The 16,306-nt window shown below is 37.6% G+C and overlaps 3 protein-coding genes across 7 annotated transcripts; all 3 read right to left on the minus strand.

Moving 5' to 3' along the window:
• Positions 1-518: 518 nt before the first annotated feature.
• On the minus strand, positions 519-1,540 carry LOC109095910 (NADH dehydrogenase [ubiquinone] 1 beta subcomplex subunit 4-like). Its single transcript, XM_019109579.2, has 3 exons — positions 1,323-1,540; positions 746-886; positions 519-649 (listed from the first exon to the last, which is right to left on the minus strand). Exons 1-3 carry the CDS (start codon positions 1,497-1,499, stop codon positions 587-589), a joined length of 381 nt encoding a protein of 126 aa, XP_018965124.2. The 5' UTR covers positions 1,500-1,540; the 3' UTR covers positions 519-586.
• A 511-nt stretch (positions 1,541-2,051) lies between these two features.
• On the minus strand, positions 2,052-5,146 carry cb24h11orf65 (chromosome B24 C11orf65 homolog). Of its 5 annotated transcripts, none has more exons than XM_042751793.1 (9): positions 4,821-5,146; positions 3,959-4,082; positions 3,770-3,862; positions 3,627-3,680; positions 3,241-3,450; positions 2,867-3,000; positions 2,562-2,729; positions 2,380-2,435; positions 2,052-2,267 (listed from the first exon to the last, which is right to left on the minus strand). In XM_042751793.1, the coding sequence occupies exons 2-9, from the start codon at positions 4,010-4,012 to the stop codon at positions 2,221-2,223; spliced, it is 816 nt and encodes a 271-aa protein (XP_042607727.1). In that variant the 5' UTR covers positions 4,013-4,082; positions 4,821-5,146; the 3' UTR covers positions 2,052-2,220. The 5 variants fall into 5 exon arrangements, with proteins under 5 accessions (XP_042607727.1, XP_042607726.1, XP_042607724.1 ...); XM_042751792.1 differs by having other exon boundaries at positions 4,592-5,146; XM_042751790.1 differs by lacking the exon at positions 4,821-5,146 and adding an exon at positions 4,186-4,532.
• A 357-nt stretch (positions 5,147-5,503) lies between these two features.
• Positions 5,504-14,721, minus strand: LOC109095914 (nuclear pore complex protein DDB_G0274915-like). The gene is made up of 5 exons (XM_019109586.2): positions 14,348-14,721; positions 13,286-13,425; positions 12,955-13,126; positions 11,823-11,868; positions 5,504-11,414 (listed from the first exon to the last, which is right to left on the minus strand). Exons 1-5 carry the CDS (start codon positions 14,461-14,463, stop codon positions 6,552-6,554), a joined length of 5,337 nt encoding a protein of 1,778 aa, XP_018965131.2. The 5' UTR covers positions 14,464-14,721; the 3' UTR covers positions 5,504-6,551.
• Positions 14,722-16,306: the final 1,585 nt, after the last annotated feature.

Consider the following 16,306-nt stretch of genomic DNA (forward strand, 5'->3'; position numbering starts at 1 on the left):
AAATTGAATTCTTGTTTTCTGTAAATGATCAAAGTGTTTATGATTAAAACAAGAATAAGTTTCTGCCAGTGGTTTAAGAAAATGTAATGGTTTATATACCTGATAAGCTCACATAATTTTAATAATTCTTTCAGAAACAAGACTTCTTATATACATTTAGTTGTATGTCATGCATCTGGATTTAAGGATGTTAGATATTATATATCTAGAACAGTGGTTCCCAGCCCTGGCCCTGGAGGCACCCCATCACATGCAAAACGTGCAGTGTCGGGGTGCCTCCAGGACCAGGGTTGGGAACCACTGATCTCTAGACAAGACTGAGAAAGACATTCAATTTTTATTAATGCATGCAACATTTAATACCATGATTTATACATCAGGACACCTTTATACATTTTTAGGGCATTCTGCTCTGACCTTTTTAAAGCCTTAATATTAGACCTGCAGAAACCCTGTTATGAAATTACAAAAATACTGTGTGATTTCTTATTTTTCTTCAATAACAGTGATAAAGGAAGTTTCAACAATAAAATATTTTTATTAAGCATATAATTACAAGTACTTTGTTACAATAAACAGTGAATTTTTAGGTTGACAGTTTATAGGGGCGCTCATAGGTCCCTGCCTTAATCTTGGCCTCCCTTTTGTCCTTGAAAGATGGGGAAAACATGGTTAAAATGATATAACCACTGGAACTTTGACATCAATACTGAATAAGAAGTGAATTCATACAGCTTCAACTCACCCTGTCTGTTTTAATCACCAAATACAAGGCGAAAAGGGGGAGAACTCCAAACAAGCCACCAATCAATGAAGTTTTAGCAGTTGGTCTGAAGTAGTTGTTATTAGTGCGTGCATATGTCCACCGTGTAAGAGCAGGATCCTCCTACGAATAAAAACACATCAAAATGTTTAAATGTGTCAGGTTACCCTTCTCGAAGTTTCAATAATGCATTTGTCAGGTCTGTGAACAATAACATGGCAAACAACACACTCAGGATGCTTTCTGAATAAGAGTATATTGTGTTCGAAATGTAACAAATCACATCTTTTCACATAAAGACGTATAGAGATGTGGATCAAAACAAGCTGTCAGGCAGTAACTGCTAGCCAACGATCAGTGAAGGTCACTCACTGCGGATTCCACATAAAACAAACAACCTAGGTTTCTGTAACATGAATGTAGTCTAAATAATTATTTATTAAAAGATCATAAAATGATAAACTAGTACTATGTATATATATAAAACTATCTATAACTTCATTGTAACGGTTTTACCCCAAGCTAATGTTTGCAGATTGTGGTATTTGGTTCGTCTTACAATAAGCTCTTTGCGATGAGGATTGTTCAGCTGCTGCAGATACTGCCTCTTCAGTTGAGCCCGCAGAGCAGCTCTCTTCTCCTCAGCCCGCCGGTAATCCGGTGAAAGATTGAAATATTCGGCTGGATCTAATGTTTTTGGCCGAGTGGCCAAAGAAGCCTCTTTGTAGGTCGCCATGACTGCGAACAGCAAAAAAACATGCCCCGACAAAAAGAGAGTTCTGATTGGCTGCGCGCCGCGCATCATATTCGCGAGTCTCGCGGTAATTCGCTATCCGATTTCTATGATACCGCATCTAACTTCGAGTAAATCCGTGTTTTAGTTTAGTCATTAATATACCATTATATATATTAATTTTAATTTAGTTTGTCTAAATAATTTGTTTTTTATACATATATTTAGCTACAGGCCTATAGTTTTTAATAGTATTTACTTTTAGTTATTTTAGTACTTCAAATTCAAGTGAAAAGACAAAGCTTGTCAACTTGCTGAAATATTTATTGTAATAATATGTAATTAATACGTTTTTTTTTTCATTTCAGTTATTGTTTATTATATTTCAAGTAATGGAAATGTGTTTTTATGGTTTTACTTTAAGTTAATGACAACCCTGCATACCGCTGTAAGATATATGTATGTTTGTGTGTGTGTGTGTGTGTATATATATATAATTTTTTTTGAGGAGAGGATAAATCATATATTTAAAATGTATTTGACCACACAAAACCAGTCGAAACACACGACCTGCTTTATTTATACAAATTAATAAAGCAAATCAGATTGTGCAATATATTATTAGAGCTGCATGATACATTCCAGCCTTAGATGTGATCCAGATGTTGGCTCACCACTGGACTGAACCACTGGATCCTGACTGATCTGAGGAATCTCACAAACATCACGCAGAACAAGCAAACTCCTCCTGGTCACTCTCCGACAGCCCACCTATAGCGAGAAAAGTAGAAGTATCGATGTTGACCAGTAGAGGGCGCTACAACGCAACAAAAAAGTTTATTTCATAAATAAAGCCGAATGAGGGAAAACCCAAAAGTCTTACCTTTGATAAATATGCAGCATTTGCTGGTACCCAAATTCCTCCATTCATTGATATACCTGAGAGACAAGCAAATGTTCTAAATGGGATATGGGAAAAAATTCTAAATGGGATATTTTATGACTACCATGATGATGAAAAAGTGATACAGTATATCACATCTAATTTGATATTAGCTTAATTACTCATCAAAATTGAGAGCTTTGGTCCATTCGAGCAGCTCGTCTACTTCCTGCTCAGAAACTGAATCTGGTCCAATCTGTTCAAAGGAATCTATCAGCTCTGTGGATTTTTGGACCAGCAGAGCTGTTTCGTTGTGTTCTGTATGAGCATGCAGGAGACCCTCAGCATGCCTGTGCACAAGATCTGTGATTACTATTATGCAATCATTCATAACATATTTCCAGTTTTCTCTGTGATTAGCTCTGCAGAACACATCTTATCACCCTAACACAAACAATCAAACAGCTACTTTTTTAAAATACGTTACATCTTTCTCATCCATTCAATTTTCCGAAGCTTCTTTTTTCTTGCAACATCTTGTCGCCGGCGGATTTTGCAGTGATGGAATTGTATCTTCTTAACATTGGTATCTTGAGTTATTGGGTCTTCGAACACAGAGATCTTTAATCAAAAAGACAGTGATACACATATAATGTATAGGCAACATTTGTATATTATTCTGACTGTTACAATTTAAATTGTACATGAAACAGTAGAAATTAGCTGCATTTATTTGATCAAAAATACAGTAAAAACTAATCTTTTTGAAAATGTAATTTATGGAGTGCAGTAATGGCTGCTAACTGCACAGATATACAAAAGGTAAAATGAAAATGAAAGTATTATGACTGGATATGTCACCTTGCAAGACAAAATCCTCCAGCCATTGTTCTCTACCCGCTGGTACCACCCAGAGTGATCATCCCTGTCACTGATCATCAGTCGGCCATTATGAATCTGGCTTGGAGCAGGTTTCTTTAGCTGTGTGTAATCTTTAGGACTGGAGGCACACATGTCCACTATGGGTGCACGAGTGTATATTTTAAAGTAGATGTTTGGAGGATAGGTTGGCTGGAATTTTATTAACATTAGTAAGTAATTTGCAATTTGTGGTAACTGTCTGTTGGCTTATGATTAGATTTTCAATAACGTAACGTTCTAGAGCAGAACACAATAACACATTACAGCATGTTCTTAAATACAAATAACCATCTAATCATGGAAAGATGAATAACATCAACACTCACCCCACCCAGTCTGAATCGGATAAGTGCCCCTGAAGCAGCATCCAGGATATTAGCCTACAACAAAGCATCCAGGCATGATTTCTTTTTTTTTTAAAAAGAGGAGAAACATCTCAATCTTCACACATGCTTTGTAAAAAACCCACCTCTGCAGGGTTAATAAATCTAAGAAGGAGACGTGGATCCCCTTGATTATGAAAGCTCACTAGTTTCTTGAGGTGCTTGAAAACAGCAGTATCCTACACGTGACAGACATAGTATGCACTACTTTTTATTTATGCATTCAGTCATATGTTGGAGAAAATGTAAGATTAAAGCTGAGTGTGATCACTGACAACATGTGCCCTCCATGCTCGCTGGATGATCCTGGCTGCTCTGCTGAAAACCATCTCCAGCTGTGGGACAAGTATGACATTAGTGTCTGATGTAGTTTCCCCAGCTGGAGATGTTGAGGGATGCCTAAAGGGGAAAAAATGATTTGATGAGTTTTTTTTTTTCTATTGCTTGCTTCACTCATTTAGAAATGAGTCTGGATTTTTTTTTTTTTTGCTGTATTTCATACCTGTCAAAAGAGTATGTGTGTTCAGTCATTTTCTTGTTCATGCTAGCACATGCTGCTCGAGGATAAAAAGAGAGAGAAAAAAAGTTTATTCTGTGGAACATTAACATGGATTTACATTTCAATTAGCCGAAAAGGAATAGAGAAAACATAACCTATAAATAATACTGTTTAACTGAGGCTAAAGCTCTGCACCCTGATTAAGCCTTTGCCATGTCAAGAAGGGAAATGGGTTTATGTAGCTAGGATTATGATTATTTTATTGGATTTTTAAGCTACATTTAACTCCATCCATATACTCACTCAAAATTAAGACAGTTGGTTTTTATAAACCACTCAGCCCACAACATCCTACTCATTCTCAAGAAACAGAATAGCCAATATGCAGCCAATATGATGCTTTAAATACCTGAATTAAGATGTTTAATAGGTAGAAGGTGCTTAAAATAGGCAATGTATTGAAAAAAAAAAACGTTTTATCCTTATGATATCTATAGTATTGAAATAAATCCCATCCGGTGATTATCGAAAAGTAAACAACATCAACAAGCTGAATTAAAAAACGTAAAGGGAGCTAAAACTGCAACCAAAGACTAAACTTAACATTGAAGGAGTTAAAAAATAAAGACTAGACATACAGTATAACTCGACTGCTTTATCGGTGTCTGCACGCCTACAACAACCGTTACCAAAGCAACGTGAAAACAGACTCATTTAACTCCGTGCTAGAAAGCTAGAAATACGAGATTCTATCCAAAATACACTTTTTAATGGAAAACTGCGTGTGGACGAGGAGATTCATCATTTAACTAAAAGATTCGTTCAGTGACCTTTTTAGCAGATTACATCCTTGCGACAGTAGGTTGCGAAAAGTTAATGATTGCGACATTGAATCGTTCACTAATTCGTAAAAAAATAATAATAATCAAAATAGGCCTACTGACCTATGACGAAAGTCATGATTCTTTTTTTATTTTTTTTTCCTAACAAAACAGGACTACTACTGCCAAACCTGTCAACCATTACTGAAACATCGATCAAATTGCATAACTCATATTATAGCTGATTTTACGATTATGGCAGGTTGCGACATGGCACGTAACAGTGTCGGCTTGTTTTAATGAGCTGCAATTAAGAGTTTTTGTGTTATTAGAGAACAAGTTTACTAAGACTAGAGTGTACTTGCTAATCAAATTTTAACAGCAGTTAACCGTCTTGCCAAAGTTAGTCATTTACAGTCTATACTTTATTATATTTTTATATATATAAATAAAATATTCTTCTACCTCTTTGTTAGGAAAAATACAATTAAGTCAATATATTAAATGTTCATAAATATAACTGTTTTAATAAAGACATTCAAGAAATGGCCTTACAAAAAGGACCTTAGACATAGGTTACACAACATTTGGTAGTACTGTAGGTCAGTGTTGCAATTGACAGGTCTTATGGAGGTCCCTAAGGCTATAGGGGAGAAATGATGCCCCAACCCCCTGCCCTGCAAAATAAATTACAATAAAAGATCAATTAAAATTACACTGAAAGCCACACACAAACATGACGCACACAAACAGCAAATTACATTATACAGCAAATAAAATCAACCGTAAGGTCTTATTTAAGAATGCTTAGTTCATCTGTGGTATGTCTTTTGCATAGATTGTGAAAGGTAACACTTTCATACTTTTAACAATAATATCAAATGGACAGCAAGCATCTGTTACATCATCATCTTTACAGACTTAGCCATAATTAAAGTGGAATCATCAGTGTTGCGGGCACCAATATTACTTTTTTCTATTTTCTATTATTCAAATAGATCTGGTAAACATAACTGGGGTTCAGTTTCTTGGTTGGCAGCTTCTGACTATAGAATGTCTGTCAGGAAAAGACTGTATTGTGACTGACACACTCTGCTTTGAAATGCCACAGTGAATGAAACAGCCAATAACCTACAGGAGACAGGCCTCAATAAGTTATGACATGAGAATTCACCATTTCAAAGCCTCAAGATCCATAATATATATATATGTATAAAAAGCTAATGAAACAGTGCATTGTACTGTATTGTAAATACATTCATAATGAAATCAAACATTGTTATCCTCAAGCACTAAAGTATTCAAAAACCCATTATATTTCATTTATAACAAGAAATATGAAATCAACATGGCCTTACAGTTCTGATATAATTATAATTCCTTCTATTCATATACAATCTGGATTTCTAGTTGTTTTTACAGTTTAGATTGTTTTGACAGAGGCCTAATGTTGCTGCAGCTTTGTCATAGAAGACCCCCACCCAACATTTTTAAATGTTCAGTATATATAACATGATGGAATTGAACAACATACAACTGTACTCTCCTCTAAAGTTCTGTTTCTGCCGCATCACCATTATCAAGATAGTATTCATCATCGGTTGTGGTGTCAGAATCAGACTCCTCAAAAACAGTCATGCTAGTTTTGTAGCTCCTTGATGACAGGATTCCACGAGGAGGAGACAGATTTTCTGGAGTTGTCCATATGGGGGAAGACACAGAAGGAGCCTGGGATATCCGACGAGGTGAAGAGGACATAGTTGGTGATGGAGGTGGGGTTGGGTCTGCATCATCATGATCAAGATCAAGATTATCTGTATATCCATATTGAGACTGTTTACCAGTGATAGATTTTGCATCATAGATTGGGGAATGGCTACTACTCATTGGAGAGTCAACTATTGTATAATTCTCCTTCGGCAGAAATTCTTCCAAACTTGAGAGGTCGCTGATGCTGCTTGTTGAGATTCGTCCAGGACCTGATGGGCGGCTTGAAACCACACTGCTTACTGAGAAAGATCGTCCACTGTGTAGACCATACTTTAAATCAGCACATGATGAGGACAAGTGAGACCTCACAAGGTTTTGGTGCACAGGACTCTTGGTGGCGCTCTGAGGAGAGAAGTCATCAGACTCACAAAGTGAATTTGTTTTTTTGTTCAATGGACTATAAAACACATTGTCATTCTGAATGTCTTCTGAATCAAAATCAAACAAATAAAAGGGCGATGGGGGACCGATAGAGGATTTTTTGTAATGTGGCAAGGTGGCAGAACGATTCATACTTTGGGCCTTTTGCCTGTGTGGACTAAAGCTCCTACCATAAGACCGATTTCCATTTTCATCGCTATGCCTCTTTAATGTTAAGGGTGACAAGGACCCAAAAGAGGCTTTATCCGTGGTCAAAGATGAGTTGGGTGCCTCCCATGTGCACCCAGAACCACTTTGTTCATTTGTAGATCTGTTTTGCAAGTCCATATTTAAAATATTCTCAGATTTCCTTAATGTAAGTGGCGACAAAGACCCGAAAGAAGCAAAAGAGGCTTTATCCGTGGTCAAAGATGAGTTGGGAGGCTCCCATGTGCACCCAGAACCACTTTGTTCAGTTGTAGATCTGTTTTGCCAGTCCATATTTAAAGTATTCTCAGATTTCCTGAATGTAAGTGGTGACAAAGACCCAGAAGCAGCAAAAGAGGCTTTATCGGTGGTCAAAGATGAGTTGGGAGGCTCCCATGTGCACCCAGAACCACTTTGTTCAGTTGTAGATCTGTTTTGCCAGTCCATATTTAAAGTATTCTCAGATTTCCTGAATGTAAGTGGTGACAAAGACCCAGAAGCAGCAAAAGAGGCTTTATCCGTGGTCAAAGATGAGTTGGGAGGCTCCCATGTGCACCCAGAACCACTTTGTTCAGTTGTAGATCTGTTTTGCCAGTCCATATTTAAAGTATTCTCAGATTTCCTGAATGTAAGTGGTGACAAAGACCCAGAAGCAGCAAAAGAGGCTTTATCGGTGGGCAAAGATGAGTTGGGGGCCTCCTGTGTGCATCCAGAACCCTTTTGTTCAGTTGTAGATCTGTTTTGCCAATTCATTTTTAAAGTATTCCCAGATTTCTTTAATGTAACTGGCGACAAAGATGCAAAAGATGCTTTATTGGTGGTCAAAGATGAGCTGGGGGCCTCCCATGTGCACCCAGAGCCCTTTTGTTCAGTTGTAGATCTATTTTGCCAATTCATATTTAAAGTACTCTCAGATTTCTCTGATGTAAGTGGCGACAAAGACCCAAAAGAGGCAAAAGATGCTTTATCGATGGTCAAGGTCGGGTTGGGCCCCTCCTGTGGGGACCCAGAATAATTTATTTCAGCCTTAGACCTATTTTGTCCACTCATATTTAATGTATTCTCAGATTTCTTTAGTGTTAGTAGTGACAAGGAACCTAAAGAGGTTTTATCAGTTGTTAAAGAGGAGTTAGAGGGTGCCGGGTGGCTCTCAGAGCATGTTTTCTCCTTTGTCTTGGGACTTTCAAAAGTCTCAGTATCTGAGGGCTGCTGAGTGGAACTCTTGTTCTTTTTTGGTAGTGTGTCAGGTGAGCTGTCTGAACGTTTGACACCAAATGTCAGTTTCAAGCGATTTAACATCTGGTCAATCCTGCTGTTCGTTCTGAACACTGGCAAATGTTTTTTGGTTTTTAAATACTGGGGACTAACAACCTCTTTGTCTGGCAAAGAAGCTGAGGAGAAGTCTTTCTTAACTCGTGAACTAAAGAGGCCTTTTTTTGAATTGGAACTTTGCATTTCCTGCAATCTCTCACGCATATGCACAGCAGGAATCTCCTTCTCAGATGTCAGTGGAGTTTCACTTTCTACTGTGAGCTTATCAGGTAATAAATACTTATTTTTCTCACTCTCCCTGTGCTTGGGGTAAGAATTACCCTTATCAAGCTGAAGTTCCATCAGGCCATCATGCTCCTGATGAAAGAAGTTGTTAGAGCCTGTGTTGAGCTGCCTTGGGTGTGGGCTTATATTAGCGCTTTGGCTTTCCATGACAAAACTTGCATCTGGTGCAGTTTGTAAAAGGCATGGCTGGGCAGGTTTGTGATTATCTAGGGCGCTTGTGTAAGCTTGAACTGCTGTCCTCTGTTCTCTGTTAGAAGAAGCAAACTGTTCCTTTGGTTTTCTTATAATGCTTGTGTATGTGGACAGTGAAGAGCTTGGATCACTTTTTTTGAAGTCTGCAGGAGTGGTTACAATATCATAAGATGTGGATCGGATATGAGTTTTGGGCACAGGCGGAGAGGGTAGTTCTTGTAAAGTGTTGTTGAGTGTAGGTCGTGAGGAGATGAGGCCTGAATATGGAGATGTACTGAGACGAGGTGCTGATCTTCGTCCAAAATCAGGAGGCAGAGATTGAGCTGGTGATATATTAGAGCCATAAGAGCTTTTTTGTAACACTTGTGCCTGTGGCACAAAAGGGTTGAAGTCAAATGAAAATTTTGAGGGAAGTGTTTTCTGGTCACCCTGCTGTGTTACGCCTCTATCTTGCTTAGGAGGCGATGTTTCAGCTCGCTGTATGTGGGAAGAAGGGGTGGAAGGGGAAGGGGTGGACAGCGTCGGGCTGTACTCCCGTAGGTATGAATAAATGCTTGGTACTCTTACACTTCTGAGAGGTCTGCTTGGAGAAAGAGGGCTCGAAAGATCCATTGTGTTTTGACTTGACTGAGAATATTTCTTAGAGTCCAGATATATATTTGTGGGACTTCCATCAACAGAAGAGTCTTTCCTGGGTGAGTAGTTAAGCCTGTCTGTGAAGGTGCTTGTGCCCAAAGAACTGCTGGCTATTATATTGTGTGTGCTTTGTGATTTTAATTTTTGGACATTAAAGCCAGATTGTTGAACATTAAAATTAGTTGAATCTTTGGGAGAAATTGTGGTATCTGGAGTTACTTCTTGTTTGGTCATATTGGAGTTTTGCAGGTTGGTGTTGTTGGCAGTGTTTTGTTCCACTGTATCTATGTCTTGTGTACTGGAATATTCCCTCAAAAGAACTGAATAAGAACGTTGTTGGGCTCTGAGAACCCCAAGTTGGCTGGTTTTGGTTGTGGAGCGTGGGAAAGTTTCCTCCTCTGCTTTGGCAATAGAAGCTTCTAGTCTCTTTGAAATTTCTGTCTCTGGTTTGTTTAGAAACAGTGATGCCCTTAATGGCACTCTACTCCTAATTCTAGGTGATAAAGGGAACTGACTGACTGGTATTTCCTCCGTTCTTGCAGGAGGGTCTGGGTATTCAGGGGTTTGGTCATCAGCGGTAACAGGATGGGCAAATGATGGAGTTTTCAGAACAACTCTGCTAGGCAACGTAAGGGACCTGACAGACCTAGTCATCTGAGTCTCTGATTGTGTGGGCTCAGCACTGGAATTTCTCAAATTTGACCTCCTCAAGGAAAGAAGTAGGCTGCTTGTTGTTGGCTTAGAGCTCAATGATTTGAAAGACTCATGTTCATCTCCAGTGTTTGATATTCTGTACCCTGAATGGGCCAACTCTGGTACCCGACGAGTGTCCAGAGGTGTGGGAAAAGGATGCAAATCTGTATTATTGTACATCATGCCCACAGAGGAGGACTTGGTAACGGGTCTCTTTGGCTGTATTGTGGTTGTGATGTTCGGGGAATTGTTCTCTTTTTGCCAGTCAGGAGAGTTATTGCTGGTTCCTGCAGTCAACTGCATGTCATTATCATGGGCCAACATGTGTTCAGATGGTCGCCTCTGGGAACGAAGAAATGGTTGTTGCTGCCGTTCCTGGCGAAATAAGCTAGATGGGTTCATATTCTGTCCACAATCTTGTGGTTCATGCTGTACTTCGTTGCCTCCTTGCTTGGGTCTTCGAAGGCGGCCACTCCAAGGTGGAACAAGAACTGAGGCCAGGGCTGAAGACAACATAGCTGATGTAATATTGATAAGACCAGGTTCTGGCTCAGTGGTGCTTTCAGAATGAGGAGCAGGTAAATAGTCTATTGACAAGACCTGGTTTGCAACTTCTGAATGGTGAGCAAAAAACTGGGAATCAGTGCTTGCTTTTAAACCATTGTCCACTTCAGGGGAGGTCAGATTACTGTGGTATTGTGGGGTTGTGGCAGCATTCTCTCTACAGTCGTTGGCTCCAGATTCCTTGTTGAATTCTGTTTGAACCTCACAAACAGGATGAGCAGAATGTCTTTGTGAGTAGTTGTGGACAATTTGTGTTTGTTCATGAAGGCCTATGTTGTATTGTATTCCTGTATTTTGTCCCTGCTTTGTCCCACGTTGATGCAGAGTGGTAAAACTGTCTTCATCAAAGCTTGCTTTTGGCCCATCCCCATTCTTAAATAATTCATCAGTTGATTCGCCACATTGGTCTGTCTGCGAAAGCACGTCCCTTAGCTGTCAGAACAAGCAACAAAGCTTTTAATTATTACCAAAAATTGCACAAAACACAGGCACTAATTCAAGCACAGTAGCATTTGTACATTTTAGACTGCTAAATTGCATTTCAGAGATACTTGGGAAAATTGCAAGAAATGCTTCTCACATGTATGTGAACTATATGAACAAATCGCCACTTCCATTCTTTAACTGTTTAAACAGCTTTACATTCCACTGACAAATACTCTGCATGTCAAAAATGCAAACATGGAGTGGAACGTATTCAAAGGGCAGTACAATAGAGATATTTCATTATATTTAAAACATTGATTAGTAAGACATAGATTGTATCTCTACATCAGACATTCTCTTGCTAAAAAAATAAACAATCCAAATCATGTCTGCATCTTAGCTTTGAATGCTTACCTCTGTGTGGTGTTGATTAGCTGTGTTCTTTATGGCTTCATGTGTGCTGTAACAGTCAGTTTGAGAAAATAATTTTTAATTAGCATATGATTTTTTTAAATGAGCAAACATTATAAAAATATATAGATTAAAAAATACCTCCATGTTATATTTGATTTTCAAAATCTCAGCAAAAGATAAGTTCCCTCAGGCAGATAATCAAACATTGAAAACTATGATGAAAACAAATCTCTTGTCTAATTCAATGTTTCACACGCTACTCTTACTCCCTAAATACTTATTCTAGTTCAACGTCTTTTATATATTCAGCAAGGCAACGCAGGAAAACAAGATCAACGACATTCCATCCTTTCTCTCAGTTTAAGCATTTTAGGAGTAAACAATTCATTGGCCTGACATAAAGGGAGGGGTCCATGGTTAAACTGTTTTAAAATTAGTACAGAGTGTCTCACACACATTAATGCATACAGTCAGATACACATACCACTTACAAAAAAAAAAAAAACCTTTTTAATATCTGCTTTGAAAAATGAGAGAGCAGTGATGATGTCATACCTTTTTAAACAAGTAATACTACACAATAAATGTGTATTTTTTTCAAAAGCACTATTTGAAAGAATGAACACACCTAGATACGGTACAGCCAAACAGCAAATCTTTACCTATACACTTTCACACTATCATTCACCGTCATTAAATCATGACTTATTGCTATATAAGGACTATTACTGTCAGTCATGGGTCGAAAGGGCGTTTGCTGCTCTGGCTAGGACTGTGCAAATGACACAAAACACAAAGTGCTATGGCCTAATTTACAAGACAAAAGATATTATTATGCGCAGTGTGTATTAAGTGGAATTACATTTTCATAAAACATTTACTAATAGGGAGACAAACAGTTTTGGAGTGAATGCTACAAATTTTTATCATTCACCGAAGTTGTTTATTACAGCAGTTGACCAGTTTTATTATAAAATTGGATTTTAAACTACATAAGCAATTTTGGTCATTTTCATGTTATAACCGATAACTGGTAAATGGCTGATTTAAATTATATATACAATTTGCAACTTTTTAAAGCACGATGACCCCCCAACAACAGGGAGATAATGTAAAAAAAGAAAAAACTCACAGGTTAGTTGTAGCTTTCAGTGTTTTTTCCTCCGCTGTGTCTTTTTTGTTTCTTCTGTTGGGAAGACTGATAGAGATGGTGGAAGTGAATCTGGCAGACTTCCTCTCCTCCTCAGATGTCCTACAGAGGTCTTCCTTAGATCTGAGAAGTATTATTTGCCTGATCTGCAAATCTGATTAGTTGAGAAGTGTTACACATATGCACGCTTTTTATGACATTAAATGCATGTCATAAAAATGAACAAAATTTAATGAATTTATGATAAGCTGTTATGTTCCAAAATTTTCGTCTGAAAACAAATGTATCTGATAATCCAGTCATACAAACTCACCTCTGCTGCTTTTCTGCTGGCCTGTTAACTGCAGCGATGGTGAAGAAGCAGTAGTTCTAGTTTCTAAATATTTCTTGTTGTGGATGTGTTGAGCCAATGGTCCAGGATGTATCTTCTCATGTTCACTTACATTCTGAAAACTAATCAAGATTTGGCATTACAATACTGCTACAATACAGTCTACAGAGAGCTGCAAAGTGTTTTTCTCAGCAGACACCACATGTCTGCAGCTACTTAGTAAAAAGGTTCACTCCCTTCAGAAAAATTCTTCACAGGAACACCCACAGATGTTTTCTTATTATATTGACACATGTCAGTGACAGTGAAATTTCACTTTTGTCTCACCTCTACATTTGCACAGAACATGATTACAGTAGTTGCCAAGTACACAGAAAAGACTTTCTCGTATTTCTCCTCATAATGCTGAACATATTAATTTTGGCTAAATTACCATTTGTTAAAGTTAAAATTATTATTATTAAAAAAAAATTAGACAATGCGGGTGTGACAAATTGCCTAAGAGCTAAAGTATTATCATAAACATGGTGAGACATGTTGGGATGAAATTCAGCAAAAGATTAACACCAGTGACACCTCAATAGATATTGTGGAGCTGTGTTTAAAATCATCTGAAACAATTAAACTGAGATGCTGTCAAGATGTTTTTTTTTTTTTTTTTTTAATCTTAAATTCTTTATTATTTAGCTAGGCATTTCTGTGTGTGTGTGCAAGGCTACAACAGGAATTATATAACTGGGGTGGTGCCAGACAAGAGATCAATGCTTGAATCAATGTTCAATCCAGTGGCATCTTGTTATAATTCTTTCACTGTAATAAAGAATTGGTAACTTTTGTAAAACTACATCGGATACATCTTACTTAACGCAAATTAATATTTACGCAAGCTCTTGTAATTACGTAAGAACTTCAACCTGTTCGCTTAAAGCTACAGACTTCCATAATGTTGGAGGATAAGGGCCAGTTTGAGACAGTGAAAAGTAGGAAAAGCAGTTTTTGTGTGAGAGAAGATGAGTAAGAAAACGTAGAAACTTTGTAGCCTACCGTGATTTATCAGTTTGTGTGTACAATCCCTCCTGATCTGAGACAACACAAGTCACGCTCGCTTTCACTTCGCTTTGACAACTTGACTGCTGCAACTTCAGATCATGTGTTGACATTATAGGCTGAATGTATCTGGCTCATCTAGTTTGGTTACCTCCCTTTATTCCCTCCGGGGATCAGCTGTACCCTAAAGTACCCTCAAAGACGGCACGACTGTACATTCCACTGGAGAAAATCGCGCGCGGTGAGGAAGACCCGTCATACCGACAACCGTTAAGACCCGACGCCACCCGTCATATGTTTCTTTCCCACCGAGACGTGTTATCGAGGGCAGAGCCGCGGAAGTGCGGAGTGAGCTTGTGTTTTAGCTCAAACTCCGTACTTTGATATGTCAAGTTTATGGGACCTGTACAGTGATAAAACACCACAAAATAATAAAAAGATTATTTTCCTCATTAATAATAAACCACCTTATAATACTTATTATTCACTCACATCCAAAAAAAAGTATCTTCTCTAAAAAAATTATATTATAAAAAAAAAAAAAAAAAAAAAACAAAAAACAGCAAAAAAAAAAAAAAAAAAAAGACGTATATAAAAAACTTGTTATCTATGATGACGGATAACCAAAGTACAAACAAGCGATAACTGAGCAAGTTGTGTGATTTTCCATGAATATCCGACAGGTGGGGTTATAAACAATATTGCATGCCGTTTCCGCGAATCGATTCTTTAGAACAATTCGTTTTAAAGAACCGGTTAAAACGATTCAGTGATTCATTTACGTCACAACAGAACAGCGTCAGCACGTGGTCACTGCTGGCATTTCGGCGTGGCATAGGCTATATGTTCTCAAACATTCTAATAAAGCCATGTGTGCACACATATAGCTATTTATTACTTTTTGATTAATAATGGTTGATTAGTTTCTTCTTCATTCAGTTTGTTGCATTAATGATTCATCAAAGTCAGTTAGAACCTAAATGGCAATTTACATTTAAACATTAGCCTACTTATATGCATTTACACCACTGGACTTTATTCATTTTAATCAGATTCTCTTGTGTGTTAATAAAACTTTCTCAGATCTTAAACTTGTTACTTTTAGCCCTTTCATCAATCAGGTTCAGTCCAAATAGCCTAAAGACCTGGGGCCTGTACCATGATGGTGGCTGAACAATTTCGGGGTTAGAGGATTAGTTTTGAGTTGTTAAAACCAAACCAGTCCAATCTGGCTTTGTTGGTACCATGAAGCTGATCAACAACTTTCGCTGTCAATTCAGGCTTTGATGATCCTAAGTTAATGAAGCAGATGCACATGAAAGAGTGACATCAGTAATGAACAGCCAATCACATGCCTTGAAATTGTGATTCGCTTCTCGTGATAGAGTCAGTGCGATTCACTACCAAAAATTAAAAGATTGAACAATAAGAAAAATTTAAGCACATTTACAAGATGAAACGATCTATCAATGAAAGAGGAAAACATCTTGCCATATAAGTGCAAGTAAAAGTTGTAAAGTTAGTTTATAGAGTTGATAATATTTATAGGTATAAAAACACTTAAAAATCTAAGCTCATATGTAGTCATGTGTAAAACTAAAACTTATTTATACTTCAAATTAGCTATATGTTTATATTAATTTTAAATAAAAGCTTAATTACTGTTAAACTAAGCTAGCTTATGTTATGTATTAAGGGTATAATAATTATATAAATTATGTAAAATAATTATAAAAATAATCATCTCTATAAATCAGACAGTTTTATCTTTAAAAAGGTTTTACTATGTAGCGTCCTTTAATTTGGAGTAAGAGAAATGGAGGGAGTGGCTATAATTGCATCAGAGATGTGTCCTTTTGCTTGAAGCTGATTGGTCACATTTTGGTTTGAGATTTCTAAACCAGAACATAACCTGCCCCAGAGCAGGTTAGCTGTGGAGTGTAATTTACTAAAGCA

Source organism: Cyprinus carpio, chromosome B24 (assembly GCF_018340385.1).
Source record: "Cyprinus carpio isolate SPL01 chromosome B24, ASM1834038v1, whole genome shotgun sequence".
Classification (NCBI taxonomy): domain Eukaryota; kingdom Metazoa; phylum Chordata; class Actinopteri; order Cypriniformes; family Cyprinidae; genus Cyprinus; species Cyprinus carpio.

Bases quoted from the DNA above. Each gene is read 5' to 3' on its own strand.
- cb24h11orf65 (XM_042751790.1), bottom strand. From the start codon at position 4,292: ATGTTAATGTTCCACAGAATAAACTTTTTTTCTCTCTCTTTTTATCCT. The intron at 3,681-3,769 runs GTGGGTTTTTTA...GCTTTGTTGTAG, and splicing joins GATTTATTAACCCTGCAGAG to GCTAATATCCTGGATGCTGC. The intron at 2,436-2,561 runs GTAATTAAGCTA...CTTGTCTCTCAG, and splicing joins AAAGCTCTCAATTTTGATGA to GTATATCAATGAATGGAGGA.
- LOC109095914 (XM_019109586.2), bottom strand. From the start codon at position 14,463: ATGTCAACACATGATCTGAAGTTGCAGCAGTCAAGTTGTCAAAGCGAA. The intron at 13,426-14,347 runs GTAGGCTACAAA...AATCTTGATTAG, and splicing joins ACACAAACTGATAAATCACG to TTTTCAGAATGTAAGTGAAC. The intron at 11,415-11,822 runs GTAAGCATTCAA...TTGTTCTGACAG, and splicing joins CTAATCAACACCACACAGAG to CTAAGGGACGTGCTTTCGCA.
- LOC109095910 (XM_019109579.2), bottom strand. From the start codon at position 1,499: ATGGCGACCTACAAAGAGGCTTCTTTGGCCACTCGGCCAAAAACATTA. The intron at 887-1,322 runs GTAAGACGAACC...TTTTATTCGTAG, and splicing joins CTCATCGCAAAGAGCTTATT to GAGGATCCTGCTCTTACACG. The intron at 650-745 runs GTGAGTTGAAGC...CCATCTTTCAAG, and splicing joins TGGTGATTAAAACAGACAGG to GACAAAAGGGAGGCCAAGAT.